At 40.5% G+C, this 16,334-nt stretch overlaps 1 protein-coding gene across 1 annotated transcript in view; it reads left to right on the top strand.

Annotated features, from left to right (window-relative positions):
* The window catches only part of LOC308676257 (uncharacterized protein), a gene marked incomplete at its 5' end in the record, with an annotated part of 69,619 nt that overhangs the window by 38,076 nt on the left and 15,209 nt on the right, over window positions 1–16,334 (top strand). Inside the window, 12 exons of the mRNA XM_081342071.1 lie at window positions 790–843; window positions 1,604–1,657; window positions 1,761–1,814; window positions 2,266–2,319; window positions 4,255–4,299; window positions 4,396–4,477; window positions 4,847–4,954; window positions 6,409–6,516; window positions 12,430–12,483; window positions 12,642–12,695; window positions 15,862–15,969; window positions 16,065–16,118. Of these exons, the coding sequence (XP_081198197.1) occupies window positions 790–843; window positions 1,604–1,657; window positions 1,761–1,814; window positions 2,266–2,319; window positions 4,255–4,299; window positions 4,396–4,477; window positions 4,847–4,954; window positions 6,409–6,516; window positions 12,430–12,483; window positions 12,642–12,695; window positions 15,862–15,969; window positions 16,065–16,118 (829 nt within the window). The remainder of the gene's footprint in view (window positions 1–789; window positions 844–1,603; window positions 1,658–1,760; window positions 1,815–2,265; window positions 2,320–4,254; window positions 4,300–4,395; window positions 4,478–4,846; window positions 4,955–6,408; window positions 6,517–12,429; window positions 12,484–12,641; window positions 12,696–15,861; window positions 15,970–16,064; window positions 16,119–16,334) is intronic.

The raw sequence follows: 16,334 nt of genomic DNA, 5'->3' as shown, positions 1-16,334 counted from the left end.
CGCTCCATGAGTGGAGCGCAGAGACACCAACAGTATAAACGCGATCCCCCCACCCCAGCATTTCCATCCTGACGACGTTGGCAGTTAGACAACGAAAGCTTGATCTTTTAACAATAAAAACTGTTTTAGTTTTTCCTATTTCATCCCAGTGTTCACTTAGTTTGTTAATTTTAATATGCCTGGGATTCGCATTTTTAATCTTATCAAGGAATATATACATACATACATACATACATACATACATACATACATACATACATATGTGTGTGTGTGTGTGTGTGTGTGTGTGTGTATGTGTGTATATATATATATGTGTATATATATGTGTGTATATATATATATATATATATATATATATATGTGTGTGTGTGTGTGTGTGTGTATATATATATATATATATATATATATATATATATATATATATATATATATATATATATATATGTATGTATGATGTATGTATGTATGTTTTAAATGTTTGTTAAGCATTCAGAATACACTTGCTTAGTCCTAGACACGGGACAAATCTTATTTCCTGTTTCAGCCTAGCCCAAGGCCATGTACAGGCAGTAGCCACAGCAGTGGCAGCTCATATTTGTGTAAATTTTTTTTTGGCTTGCTAACAAAGAATATCGGTCTCCCTTTATTCTTTGTTAGCAAGCCAAAAAAATCCAAATATCCTAGATCTGCCCTAGCATGGAGACATATTGAAGAGTGAAATGAAAGTCATTGATTTTTCTCCCTGAAATAACTCCCAGCCTCTATCCATTTTTTCCCATCCTCTTCTAGGGTGAACCTGGCAAACTTGGTGAGAGAGGTGCTCCTGGACCCACTGGGGCTGTTGTAAGTATTTTGTTCCTCATCCTCTATCCAGATCTACTTCAGTGATCTGGATGGACATATGTACAAGGATTTGTTTACATAATTGCTAGCAATAAATAGCTGCCCAGAGTTATTTTATATAACATGGACGGCCATACACATCTTTTAAATAAATATACATATATACATGCATACATATACATACACACATACATAAATGTTTCCTTTGGGATCATTACAGCAAGCTGTGTGAGCTGCTACTTTTACCCTATCTCAATGAACTAGAGTTTATATATGTGTGCTAAGCATTTTATAGTCAAAGTCCTGTTTTAGGGTGTTTTGGATCTACATAATGGAGAAAGAGGCAATGAATGAAGCCATGTAGTCAAATAAATAGTACTGGAAAAGCAGACAACAGGTGACCAAGAGAGTATATATAGTGCTCTCTCTTTCTACATTTGCGCACAACAATGATGTGGGATAGGTTAGGCTTAGTGAAAGGGACTGGCTCAAAGTCATCTAGTAGGCTTTGTGACTGAGTGTGGGTTAACGCTGGGACTCCCCCATGCCAGTCCATCACCTTCACTACTATATCCACAATACCCCAAATGAGATGGTATTGCATGCAATGATAAGTGGCAGGAATATTTTAGGAGGATAAATTATCTGATCATGTGGTAAGTGGGAAGGTTTTCAATCAACCCATTTCTTATGCAAGATTTATTTTAAAAACATTGAGCTCTGCTTGTTTTAATGCTTATTCCTCCTTGGTTTCTCCCAGGGTGCTCCTGGCAAAGATGGTGATGCTGGTGCTCAAGGTCCTCCAGGCCCAGCTGTAAGTAGGAACTTCTTCCTGATTTCTCCTTCTACAATATTATGAATGTTTATCTCTTTTTGAATTCTATCAAGGCTTGAACTTTCCTACCTTTCTATTACAGGGTCCTGCTGGAGAAAGAGGTGAACAAGGTCCATCTGGTGCTCCTGGCTTTCAGGTGAGCAGGGTTACTTCAAAAAACAAATGTGTATATTCTCTCTACAACAAAATACCAAATTTGGAATGGCAGACACTAGTTAAAGATTTAATACAATTGTTTTTGTTTCTTTTCGATGTTCAAATGATGTAGGTTTATTTAATCATTTTGTGACAAGGAGCTGAAAGGTGTGGAAGGAGAACTGAACTAAAATAGTCAAAAAATATATCCCTCCCCCTTTCAAATCATGAGGTCTATAAGAAATCTGAAACAGTGTTTTCAGATGGCTGGAGAATTCTGGGAGTTGAAATCAACAGGTCTTAAAGATGCCAAGTTGGAAAAACACTGCTGTAAAATATAAGCATGTAGAATTCATGAGGTGCTAGCAAGACTAACAAGCTGTATTTGATTGCCAAGCTTATCCAATTCTATCAAAGCTAATATTTTCTTCACTTCTGACTTCTGTTTTTAGGGTCTTCCTGGCCCCACTGGTGCCCCTGGTGAGGCTGGAAAGCCTGGTGAACAAGTATGTAATGTGTTCCTTTGTGCAGAAGTATAAAGAAGGAATTATGGGGTCTGTACATACTTTAAAGCAGGGAGAAACTAAATTAGGACCCTTGAGTTGCAGGACTCCATTTAGAAAAGGCTACTTTGGAGTCTGAATTCAGCACAAATATTCTCCAGAATAACCGTACTTTAGATAATGGCTACCATTTTCCCCACTGGGGCTTTTTTGTATTTGTTTTTCAAATGGATGCATGCATCATCCAATAATTGAAAAGCATCTACTGACATATGGAAAATCAGGCCTCTTCAGCATGTTTCTGCTTTAGAATTTCCAATTCCTACAGTCTTTTAGTAGTTGTAGAGAATTTTAGTAGGTGGAGGTTTACCCAGTGGTGGGATTCAGCTGGTTTGCACCAGTTCGGCAGAACAGGTAGCTAATTTTTTTGTTGCCCAGGCCCAGAATGGATTTCCGGAAGTGGCATCCACACAGAGAACTGGTTGTTCACATATTTGAATGCCACCACTGGGTTTACCTTCTCTTCAGGACAATATTATGACCAGTTCAGGTTCTTTTGATGAAACAGTTATTTGATTGGAAAAGCCTCTTTAAAAAAAACAAATATTCATCTGATTCTTGCTAAGCATGCAAGGTTTGTACTATACCTTCCCATTCCCTTGTAAAGTCTTAGTAGTTTTCCCAGGTTTGGAACAGACCATCCTTGAAGATGGTGGACTCTTTCATCCAGTGAGGGACATTGATAACAACAGATCGTCACTTTTCAGGGGTACTGTTGTAACAGTGGATTCCTGCATTACTGTAATCTGGGACTAGATCTTTCAAATCACCTTTTCTATGAGTCTATTACTGAGACTGAGTGTATTATAAGACTATGAGTCTATTCTATTTCTATGAGTCTGCCGGAAGTGGTATGATCATAATTTTAAATGCAGATTAATGCATGACACATATAACTTTTTTCCTGGAGATTTCAATAGGGTAAGACTTGAGATTAAAATAATAAAGTTTCTGGAAAATTTCATCTTTGCCTAGTGCATGATCAATATGGCAGCAGAATATGCAGGGTTCAATTATTTTTTCTATTTTTCTGAAGAAGTAATTGGCAGTTTAGGAAAGCCACCTTTAGAATTTATCCAGAGGAATATTTATATTTCAAATAAAACATTTTGAAGGAAACAATCTCTTCTTCATGGAAGAAGATATTGGATATTTCTTTCTTCTACAGCACACCTTTATTTTAGAGTTCTTACTTCCACTAAAAAAACCAAACCCCTACCTTAAATGGCTTGGGTCCAGGATATCTGAAGGAACACCTGCTGCCAGCATCAAGTTCCCTTCGTCCTGTGCGCTCCCACAGGGAGGGCCTTCTCAGGGTGCCGCTGGTAAAAGAATGCCGGCGGATAACACCCAGGGGGAGGGCCTTCTCTGTGGGGGCGCCTGCCCTTTGGAACCAGCTGCCCGTGGAGCTTAGGACCACCCCCGACCTTCGATCATTTCGCTGAGACCTGAAGACCTGGCTCTTTGAGCTTTCCGGCCCAGGCTGAGTTTTAATCGGGGTTTTAATTGGGGTTTTATATTTTTTCAGGGATTTAATTTAATCTTTTTAAATTGTTCTTAATTTTTGTATCAATGTTTTATATACCCTGTAAACCGCCCTGAGTCCTACGGGAAAGGGCGGTATATAAATTCAATAAAATAAAATAAAAATAAATAAATACCTTCTCATATGTGCTCTTCTATTTAAAATTCTCTATAACTTCATAATTGAAAGAAGCAAAAAACTGTCTAATCTTGCCCTCAGACTTGAGCATGAACAACCCATTTCTTGCTGAACTACATTCCACCTATCCACCCCCATGTCAAATTAAGTACATTACCTGAATGCATTCTTAATGGCTCTCTTTTAACAATTTCTGTTTCTCCCTACTCTGGCAGGGTCCCCCTGGTGATGTCGGTGTTCCTGGTCCTTCTGGTGCAAGAGTAAGTAAAGATCTTCTCTCTAGGTTCCTATATGTCTTTGATTTGTCCAATAACACTTCCATAATCAATTTGTAATCAACTCACTATTTCATGTAGGGCGAGAGAGGTTTCCCTGGTGAACGTGGTGCCCAAGGTCCTGCAGGTCCTCCTGGACCCCGTGGTGCTAATGGTGCTCCTGGTAACGATGGTGCTAAGGTGAGAGATTAATGAAGTCAAGATGAAAAGGCTACCTAAAAGATAAATGAACACACCTTGGCCTTGGGTACTCAGAATGATAGAGTATATCAACCCACTAAACTGCTGCTTTCCTAAGAGCAATATCATTTTTTCTTTTCCCTAATAAGCCTTGTGGACATTAGAAAAATTAAATGTTGTCTTAGAAAAGTGTGTGAAAAAATACAGGAAATTCAGAATAGAATTCTGAAGATAGAAGAAAAAATATAATTTTTTTTAAAGAAAAAGGAAATTCAGAATAGATAGGCACCTCTCTGTATGGTTTCCATTCCTGATCAATGCCTTCCTTGTTGCCTTGACTATACAATTCTAGGGTGATGCTGGTGCTCCTGGAGCTCCTGGTGGTCAAGGTCCTCCCGGTCTTCAGGGTATGCCTGGTGAACGTGGTGCTGCTGGGTTGCCTGGTGCCAAGGGAGATAGAGTAAGTACATGATTGTTGAACACTGTTATCATCAAAATGGCAGTCATCATCTTACTATGCTTAAAAAGATGGAGAACAAGAAAAATCATTCTGCCTTTTTCAAATAACATCCACTCTTTTCCAAGTATCATCTACTTTCCAGCTTCATGCATGGCTTAAGTTTCTTCAAGATTGTACCCAGAGACAATCTTGACATAGATATTCACTACCTGTTATGGTGACATAAATATTCCATCAGGCCAGTCTGATTTAGACTAGGTATAGTAAGATTTTGGATAGGACCGTGGAATTATATATACATACATATGTATATATATATATATATATATATATATATATATATATATATATATATATATATATATATATATATATATATATATATATATATATATATATATATATATATATATATATATATGTGTGTGTGTGTGTGTGTGTGTGTGTGTGTGTGTGTGTGTGTAAATTATTCAAATTGCTAATAAAGAATTTGGGAGGCTGAGATGATCATTTCGAACTTATTATGTTCTCATCAGTCAGTCATACCCTTTATCTGAGATTCGAACCTGGGCTGATTATATATTAGGCAGTTGTTTTAACTTCCTGAGCCACAGGTTCTTTCTCTCTTTTATTAGCTAGAAGGCAAGGGAAATATGTGTTAAGAATTTGTCAAGGCTTTTTGAATGCACCTTGCTAATTAACTCTTTCTTTCCTGCTTTGGCCTGACTCAAGGCTTATCCCAGGTTCGAATCTCAGATAAAGGGTATGACTGACTGATGAGAACATAATAAGTTCGAAATGATCATCTCAGCCTCTCAAATTCTTTATTAGCAATTTGAATAATTTACACAAATAATGAGCTGTCATAAGTTGACTATATCCTGTGGATAAGCCTTGAGTCAGGCTTGGTGTTTAGCCCCCAAAAGAAGGTAGGCATCAGTTCCCAACATTGCAACTTGGGATTCTTTTTATTGTAGACGAAGTATGACAGTAGTTGAATTTACAGTCTTCTGCATCCATATTTCTCATCTATCAATAAATTATCGTCCTTCTCTAATGCCACCATACAAATAAACTGCTGGGAGAATTATAAAGGCAAAGAAGAAGTGAAGTTTATATTATCCTCCATTCATTGGCATTCAGATATTTTCCTCAATACAGCACAAGCCAGATTAAGAGGTTGATTGGCCATTGTTGTCTTCCAGTTTGGCCTGAGGCCTTCTAGTAAGAAGTAAAACTTAAGAGGGCAATCCAGGATCATGATTTTCATATTTAGCTTTTGAGATATATTAGAGAAAATTCCTAACATCAAGCCTGATGTGAAATCTACTTATTTCAAAATTTCAAATGTGCGAGATAACGTATCATCAACAGAAGGATCTTCTTTCCAATTCTTATACACTTCTGATATTTTCAGTATTGATAATCTTATTTTGTCTTTCCTATTTTCCTAGGGTGACCCAGGTCCCAAAGGCACTGATGGTTCTCCTGGCAAAGATGGACCTAGAGGTTTGACTGGACCCATTGGCCCACCTGGACCAGCTGGTGCTCCTGGTGACAAGGCAAGTATTACACCAAGTTGTTCTCCCCAAACTCCCACTGATTTACAGTATGGTCATTGGAAGCTATGCTATGTGTTTCACTTACTGTGTACATTTCCTGGCATCTACACAGATCTGTGCATGAATTAGGAACTATCTGCTATACTCAGGTCAAGCTTGGATTGTCATTCTTTGCAAAGCATCAAGGAAAGCTTTGCAAAAAGGACTAGCTGCCACCAGGCGATAGAAATGGAATGCTCTCCTGGATAACATGGGATTGCAGAGTACCAAACATCCCTTCTAAAGGCTATTCCTCACAACCAATTAAAGTGCTATATACATGGGCTTTAAATTGTGTCATAGAATGAGTACATTATACTCCCCTAAACTCTGCTGAAGATGTTACCTAGTGTTGTGATTCAGGGTCAGCCTGTGGGTTCGGCAGTTGGGTCGGACGACTCAGAGGAGGAGGAGGGGGTGTTGAAGACCTTGCTGAGGGGGTTGAAGATCTTGCTGATGAGAGCCCTCAGCCAGGCCCCTCCCACTTGGTCACCATGGAGACCCAGCTGTGTGAGCCTGACAGCGTGGATGAAGATGACCCACAGCTGGCCCTGTTCAAGGACGCCCGACGCAGGAGGCAGTCAATTAGGAGTAAACAGAGGAAGGCAATGGGGCTTCTCGGAAGGAGGCAGAGAGAAGCCACGCCCTGAACTCTATATAAGGGGAATGTGTGGGGAGGGCTGGTTTGCTGAAGTTAACTGCTTGGATAGTTCGTGTTTCTTAAAGCTCCTGTTTCTTGGTTCGTGTCTTGTTTGTTTTTGTAGCTATAAATTTGGCAGGCGTAATTCCAGCCTCTTGCCGTTTGTAAAGGGGTTATCCCTGCCTTTTCTGCAGGGCCGGTAGCAGGCTGGTACAGAACACCTAGCCTGGGAACGAAACGTTTGTAAACCAACCCAAAAGCTTAGAGAATGAACCTTCACCCTGCTAGAAACTAAATCAGTGGGGTACTCAGTGGTTTCATTTATTTCAAGCAAAGAGACACAAATGTGCATCTTCCATTTTAATACACAGACTAGAATTCAGTTATTCTTTGGATATTACACCTACCCATATTTTATGATGTAGTTGCTGGTTTATAAACATATTTTTATGAGAAATGCATTAACAATCTATTTTACTGAAGGGACCTTATTGTGCTTATGATTTTATTATGCTTAAGCTTGATATTAGTAGTGTTAGTTTGTAGCTGTTTTATATACCGTATTTTCTGGCGTATAAGACGACTACTTTTCCTGTTAAATTATAGGGTTTGGGCTATACTCGCCGTACAAGACTACCCCACTGCATACAAAGTCTGCTTGGATTGGGTGGGTCAGCTCTCCCTCCCTGCCTGCCCAGCCCTCCCTGTCTCCAAGACGATCCAAGCGTGGTAGTACGCAATTTTTTTTAAAAAAATCCCATTTATATCCCACCCTTCTCCGAAGACTCAGGACAGCTTACAATATAAAGCACAAATCAATGTGCTTAGCAATGTACAAAGTACACTTCCGGCATCCAGAGCCTGCCTGCGTTTCTTTAACCTCCACATGCTTCCGACTCTCGACAACTTCAGCGTTGTAAACCTTGCTGCTGTTAGTATCCTGGGTGACTCTTCTCCAAACCCCCTCTACCCCAACCTGGGTGAAAATGCTAACGTGCTCCCAGTGTGTGCCTATCCCTCTCCAACCAACTGCCCCCCCTCATCCATATCTGGCTCCAGCGGGCTCGTCCACACGTCCCAGGGCCGCCCTCCAGCAGTCCCCAGCTCCAGTCCATCTGACACCGATGGAAAACAGCCGGCCCTTGCCTCCAGCGCGCAGGCTATAGCATGCAGTCCCGGCACAGGTCCGTTGGCAGGCAAGGGAACAGCTGGCATGTTTTGTAGTGCCCAAGCTCCCTGTATGGCAAGGCAGACTGGGCTGTCCTCCTGAGTGCCTGCGGGGTCCTCAGCAAAGCCCTGCGATGCAGGCACGTGCAAACACCGTGAAGCAGCTGGTCATCGGGTTTGCAGAGCCAGGAACCGACGATCAGCTGATAGTCGGGCTTGCTGATTACGGGCGACCTCCTCCCTTGTTTGTCGGAGCGCCGGGTCATGAAGCGAGCCGTGTGCAGTGGGGGGGTGAGTAGGTGAAGCAGGGCTTGTTTTTGGAACGAGACCCCCTGTGTAGTGTCGGGCCCGCAGGGCTCGACAACAGACAGCAATTTTGTGATTCCCTCCCCCTTCCTCCCCCCTATCAATGAGCTGCTGAGGTTGCCTGCATGTGTGTATGTGTGGAGGGGTGTTGCCTCTGGTTTTTCCTGTAACATCGGACAATAAAACCGCCCCAACCCTAACACCCGGCATATAAGATGACCCCTGAATTTTGAGAAGATTTTCATGGGTTAAAAAGTCATCTTATACGCCGGAAAATACGGTATTTTTTAATATGCAAGCAACCTTATAGATAGAAGCAAGTGTTTTGTGTACGTATATTGAAAAAGTAAATGTCTCATGCTAAATATACAGGAGATTGCTTACATGAAAGGAGCAAGGTGGGATTCAGTGGTCCAGGAGATAGGGAGGGGGAAGGTGAGTTAGCTTGGATTGATGTATATGAGTCATCATTCTGGAATTTGTTTTTCTGTGCTTCCTTGCTCCTGGTACAGAGACTTGAATCTCTTTATTTTGAAAACGTATAAAAGGTAGAAGAAATCTCTACAGGGTGTGCCTTCGTCCCTCTAAGCAGCCACAAACGGAGAAGGTTACCCAACTCTGTCTTGGCCAAAATAAAGTTGTTTTCTTTGCTGAAACCTCGGCTCAGGAGTTTCTTTCGGCTCTTTGGAATTTCTGAGTAGCGCAGAGACGTTTGTGGGGCTGAGTGGAAACCTTACATTACAATTAGATGAATTTAAACTACCTAGATTAAAAATGCCATTTTATATAGATTTGAAAATGACATGATTAATATGCAAATAATTTGAAGTATACAGGTGAAACTCAGAAAAATAGAATATCGTGCAAAAGTTCATTTATTTCAGTAATGCAACTTAAAAGGGGAAACTAATATATGAGATAGACTCATTACATGCAAAGCAAGATAGTTCAAGCCGTGATTTGTCATAATTGTGATGATTATCGAGTACAGCTCATGAAAACCCCAAATCCACAGTCTCAGAAAATTAGAATATTGTGAAAAGGTGCAATATTCTAGGCTCAAAGTGTCCCACTCTAATCAGCTAATTAAGCCATAACACCTGCAAAGGGTTCCTGAGCCTTTAAATGGTCTCTCAGTCTGGTTCAGTAGGAATCACAATCATGGGGAAGACTGCTGACCTGACAGTTGTGCAGAAAACCATCATTGACACCCTCCATAAGGAGGGAAAGCCTCAAAAGGTAATTGCAAAAGAAGTTGGATGTTCCACAAGTGCTGTATCAAAGCACATGAATAGAAAGTTATGTGGAAGGGAAAAGTGTGGAAGAAAAAGGTGCACAAGCAGCAGGGATGACCGCAGCCTGGAGAGGATTGTCAGGAAAAGGCCATTCAAAAGTGTTGGGGACTTTCACAAGGAGTGGACTGAGGCTGGAGTCAGTGCATCAAGAGCCACCACACACAGACGGATCCTGGACATGGGCTCCAAATGTCGTATTCCTCTTGTCAAGCCACTCCTGAACAACAAACAACGTCAGAAGCATCTTAACTGGGCTAAAGAAAAACAGACCTGGTCTGTTGCTCAGTGGTCCAAAGTCCTCTTTTCTGATGAGAGCAACTTTTGCATCTCATTTGGAAACCAAGGACCCAGAGACTGGAGGAAGAATGGAGAGGCACACACTGCAAGATGTTTGAAGTCCAGTGTGAAGTTTCCACAGTCTGTGTTGATTTGGGGAGCCATGTCATCTGCTGGTGTTGGTCCACTGTGCTTCATTAAGTCCAGGGTCAACGCAGCCGTCTACCAGGAGATTTTGGAGCACTTCATGCTTCCTTCCACAGATGAACTTTATGGGGATGCTGACTTCATTTTCCAGCAGGACCTGGCACCTGCCCACACTGCCAAAAGCACCAAAAGCTGGTTCAATGACCGTGGGATTACTGTGCTTGATTCGCCAGCAAAGTCACCTGACCTGAACTCCATAGAGAATCTATGGGGCATTGCCAAGAGAAAGATGAGAGACATGAGACCGAACAATGCAGAAGAGCTGAAGGCCTCTATTGAAGCATCCTGGTCTTCCATAACACCTCAGCAGTGGCACAGGCTGATAGCTTCCATGCCACGCTGCACTGAGGCAGTAATTGCTGCAAAAGGGGCCCAAACCAAGTACTGAGTACATATGCATGCTTATACTTTTTAGAGGTCCAATATTGTTCTATGTGCACTCCTTGTTTTATTTGTTGCATGTAATATTCTAATTTTCTGAGATTGTGGATTTGGGGTTTTCATGAGCTGTACGCCATAACCATCACAATTATGACAAATCACGGCTTGAACTATCTTGCTTTGCATGTAATGAGTCTATCTCATATATTAATTTCCCCTTTTAAGTTGCATTACTGAAATAAATGAACTTTTGCACGATATTCTAATTTTTTGAGTTTCACCTGTACTTGTAAATGAACATAGACTAGAAACTGGCTAATCCACCCACTCACCCAAAAGATATGACCATTCTTCCCACGTCCCTTAAAACTCTGTTGATACCTCTTAACCATTGTTATGTTCTTTTAGCTTAATAGTCACAAATAACAGGAAACCTGTATTTTTCTATTGGAACTCAGTGAATCTCTGGTTAGAAATGATGGCATTTGTGACTTTTATCCAAGCAGTGGGTAGTACTGAATATAAGACTGACTGTAAGAAATCCTTCTTACAGTACATTATTAATAGAATAACAGAGTTGGAAGGGACCTTGGAGGTCTTCTAGTCCAACCCCCTGCTCAAGCAGGAGACCCTATACTATTCCAGACAAATGGTTGTCCAATATTTTCTTAAAAACGTCCAGTGTTGGAGCATTCACAACCTCTGGAGGCAGGTTGTTTCACTGATTAATTGTTCTGTCAGGAAATTTCTCCTTAGTTCTAGGTTGCTTCTCTCCTTGATTAGTTTCCATCCATTGCTTATTGTCCTGCCCTCAGGTGCTTTGGAGAATAGCTTGACTCCCTCTTCTTTGTGGCAGCCCCTCAAATATTGGAATACTGCTATCATGTCACCCCTAGTCCTTCTCTTCATTAAACTAGACATACCCATTTCCAGCAACTGTTCTTCACATGCTTTAGCCTCCAGTCCCCAATCATCTTTGTTGCTCTTCTCTGCACTCTTTCTAGAGTCTCAACATTATAGCAAATATAATTTGTTATAATATTTATAACAAATTATTATTGTTAGGAATTAAAGTCCTAACCTGGTTTGGGTGAAATACATATAATATGGTTGTGTACCTTTAAGAATAGAAATGGCCTAAGGGTGTGACTAATTCTATTCAGCATAAATGAATTTCAGATGTTAGACTTGCTCACGCTCTCTAGTGTTTTTTCTCTAACTGACTTGTTACTGTGTGTATTGATATTTGACTTTTAACTGGTAAGGTTTTTTGACTTTGACTTTGTTTACTCCTGAACTGTTATTCAATGGTGATTCTTCGTTACTGACCTTGGATTGAAAACTGGACTATATGTAATTTTTTTTTGTTTTGTGTTATATTGTCTGAGTAAAAATATTGTTATGTTACAACTCAAGTTAGTTTGCCTTTTACTGTTTTCTTCTTAAAGGTCCCAGTACACTTTCCTTTGTGCATTGCAAGCCTTGTATAAGGCATTCTGCACATTCTAATTTTGTTTCTTAACAATTATAACAAGCTATTAATGCATAGAAAGCTATTACTATGTCTGGTGCTTAGCCTTCCCTCTTTTTCTTCTTTCCCAGGGTGAAACTGGTCCCTCTGGCCCTGCTGGCCCCACTGGTGCACGTGGTGCTCCTGTAAGTAATTTTCCTTCCTAGGTTTGCTTTTCATTTTGCCTTGAGATGCCTTATCCTGAAATGCAGTCTATACAGCTCTTAAATAAATCCTCTCTTTCTTTTTAAGTTTGCATTTCTTTCATTTCATCATGACATTTTTGGTTTTTTGTCCTTCCCAGGGAGATCGTGGTGAACCTGGCCCTGTTGGGCCTGCTGGATTTGCTGGCCCGCCTGTAAGTAAGATGGAAAATATCTTCTACTTCTCAGGAACCCCATTAAAATGCTTGCATCCTCTTAAAGCTATGATGAGGTGAAGGTGGTTCACACAATATGCTTAGTCTTAGAATTCTAGCAGATATATTTATATAACATGGTAAACCTAATAAGTGTTTGATTTGATTGGGTGTTTTCTGTAGTTTAGCTTATTATGTGAATCCAGCCCATTAGATAAATGTGTGATCTGGTGTTAACCAAGACTTTGGATTAATTCAATAATCAGTTGGGGACTTCCGGGTGGCTCTCCAGCATCGCGGACGGTTGGAATCAACCGCCGGCCCTTCGTTTCTGTTTAAACCGCTGAGCAGCCGCCAATCAGCTGCTTCGTGGTGTGAAAACCCCACTCCTCGGGTGAAGAGGGGAGGGGGAGTTCCCAGGTAGGGGCAGAGCCCCCTTAGAGCCCCAGAGCGTTTGTTCTGGGGCTTGAAGGGTGAGGGCCCCCCCCAAAGCCTGGGAGTCTCCGGAGCGGAGGACTCTTCTGCCGTTAGCAGAACAAGACGCTGAATCCACTTCTGCCGGATTTGATTGACATCTAGAAACATTGTTGCAGCAGAGCGGAGACAGGAGTCGTATAAACAGCAAGTACAAGGCTTTAACCCTCGAAAAACAATTCTTTTTTCGTCCTGCTTACTATTTGGAAAAGAAAGGGAAAATGGTATCTGAGTGAATAGGGAGGAGAGAGGGGAAGAACTTTTTTTTCCTTTTTTATAAGAGGTGAAGGGGTTTTTCTTTTTTCCCCCTCTCTCACTTTTTTATAGTGAAAGTGTTTGCTGGGAGATTGAGGAGGAATTGGACTTTAAATTTGCTCTGCCTGAACTTACATGATGTGGTTTTAGTTCTTAAAGGAGAAGAGAAGTGAAAGTGTGAACGGAGAGTTAAGTGCCTTTAAAATGGCTTCTAAGCCTCCTAGAATCCCTGTTACTAAAAGTGCAGGGACATCACCTGTTCAGCAATCTGGACTGCAGTCTTTGACATCATCCCCTGCAGCTTCTCCACCTGTAACGTTAAAGGACCTGCAAGATGCCTTAAAAATGGCTTTAGCCACTCAGTCTGAAAAAATAACTGAAAAAATAACTGAACAGGTGGCTGAGCTTATTGAGGAGAAGAACAAGGAAATGCGGGAGGACATTCTCTTAGCACTTCAGGTGCTGGCAGGATGTATTGAGACTTTGAATGAACGGGTGGAAGAAGTGAAACAAAATAATTTGTTGTTGGAGGCTAAAATGGGTGAAGCTGAATTTAAAATGGATAAAACAGAGGAAGAGGTTCTGATGATACAGTATAGAGATATGGAGTTTGCCCTAAGGATCAGAGATTTGAAAGAGAATTCTCAGGAGAACTTGCAAGAGATGCTGGTGGATGCTTTGGCACCTATTTTGGGGTTTAAACCCGAAGAATTCTTTGGGGAGATAGATAAAGTCTTCAGAGTTAACTCTTGGATTGCCAGGCAGAGGAAATTGCCAAGAGATGTGGTGGTGTATTTTACGAAGAGGAGGATAAGAAATGAGATTATCCAAATTTTTTATAATAAGAGATTTACAATTACTGGTCAAGAGGTGTTGATTCTGAAAGAGATTCCCCCAAAGGTTTTGAGAAAAAGGAAAGAATTTGCTTTTTTGGCAGAAGAATTGAAAAAACAACAGCTTCAGTTCAGATGGGAGATTCCAATGGGGATTGTGGTGAATTTTGCTGGAATAAGATATCGTCTTAATACAGTTTTGAAGGCACGAGATCATGTATGGTGGACTTGTAAAAAGTTAAAGCTTTTTGGATTACAATTTGGTGGAATATGCAGAAGGTTTTTAAGAAAAAGATAAGATTTTTACCACAATTGTTTTTGTTGGGTATTATCACTGATTGTACTGCTATAGAAACCAAATTGATGCTGAATTTAATAACAGCTGCAAGACACTTGGTAGCGCAATACTGGAAGAAGGAGGACCTGCCTACTATTGAAGAATGGACTTTGAAAGTTTCGAACTTGGCAGAAATGGCTAAAATCTTGGCATATGTGAAAGATCACTCACAACAGAGATATATAGTGGAATGGAAAAGATGGATTGATTTTATTCAGAACAAATATGGGACTACAAAGTATCATTTAGCATTTGAATAGTTATTAGTTATTGTAATTAGAGGCTATATTATTTTTCTTTTCTATGGTTAAGGAGAGTTAAAGTGCGATAGGGTTTAAAGAGTAATTATAGTAATTAGAATATTTTAGAGTAAGATTGTATGATGTAATACCCTGTATTCGGCTCTGGGAAGTTGGGGGGGGGTGTTGGGATGGGAGGGATGGGGAGAGGGGTGGGGTAGATGGGGTATATGTTTCAAAAATGTATTTTAAAACTTTTCAATAAAAAAATCAGTTTACTTTGTTGTATTCTTGTAGGAGCATAGGAAGTGAACCAGAAAACAGCCATAGATTACCAACAGATGACCTTTGGTAGGAAAAGAAAGTTGAACCAATCAATTCCAGAGTTAGGATCATAGTCAATTTGTCCTTATGTATAACCTAATTACAGTTACTGGATATATATGAATGAATACAAATAATTTTCCCAATAAAGTTTGATACTCTGAACAATTTTGGAACTCACACAAACCAATAGAAGTCCAGAATGCAAGTCACTGTGTCCACCTAAATCTATGTTAGGAGTATTTTTCAGAAGCAAATGATCTGGATGATAATGGAGAGTTGTCACAGAACCAGTTCAATTGAGATTCCCAAGAACATTAGACAATTTGATTTTTGTTGCAAGTTCTTTAATTTGTGCATCTGATTTTTTTTTGTTCTACTTCAGCCAGTAACTGAAGGGTAAAGGGTTGTAATCAGCAGTTCTGCCCATAGTAACAGAGATATAAATCTGCAAGCAAATTTCTTAAAACGTATCAAATCCCACATCCTAGGCCTTCTGCATTACCTTTCCCTGGTTGATCATCTATGGAAGATCCAGAAAACCATACAACAGGAAATTACTTTGGTTCAAGGGTTGGTTTAGTTAGATATATTTGGAAAATGCATAGAAAAGTGGAAATTAAATCTCATAGAATCAATATACAACTATGTTTCTGTCCCCATCTCCCTGATCTTCACCATCTGTGTTATTTCTACTCCAATAGGGTGCTGATGGACAACCAGGTGCTAAAGGTGAACCTGGTGATGCTGGTGCTAAAGGTGATGCTGGTCCTCCTGGTCCTGCTGGAGCTACTGGCTCTGCTGGCCCTGCTGTAAGTTCTCCTGCACTGCTTCCCAGTCCCTTCCATGAAAATTTTCCCTTCTCTCAGCCTTTAGTTTCATGCTAACCTTTCCCTATTGATTGCAGGGTCCTATTGGTGCTCCTGGTCCCAAAGGTGCTCGTGGAAACGCCGGTCCCCCTGTCAGTAAGAGTTCTTTCTGTATTATTAAATCAGATGCTATATTATTAAATTGTTGAAAGAAAAATCTTCATCAGGCTCCAGTCCAAGCCGGGAATAAGCAAAATGGAGACTGCTTTAGAATGAAGGTTGTAGTTTATTGAAAAGCAGAGCCAGACAGAAATGTGGCTCTGGGAAAGCTGACCACATGTAGCTGGGAGTGGTGGGTTTTATACTTT

The sequence above is a fragment of the Vipera berus genome (genome assembly GCF_964194415.1).
Source record: "Vipera berus genome assembly, chromosome: W".
Lineage (NCBI taxonomy): Eukaryota > Metazoa > Chordata > Lepidosauria > Squamata > Viperidae > Vipera > Vipera berus.
Note: the sequence above shows the minus strand (reverse complement) of the source record. Positions and strands in the feature narration are given on the sequence as shown.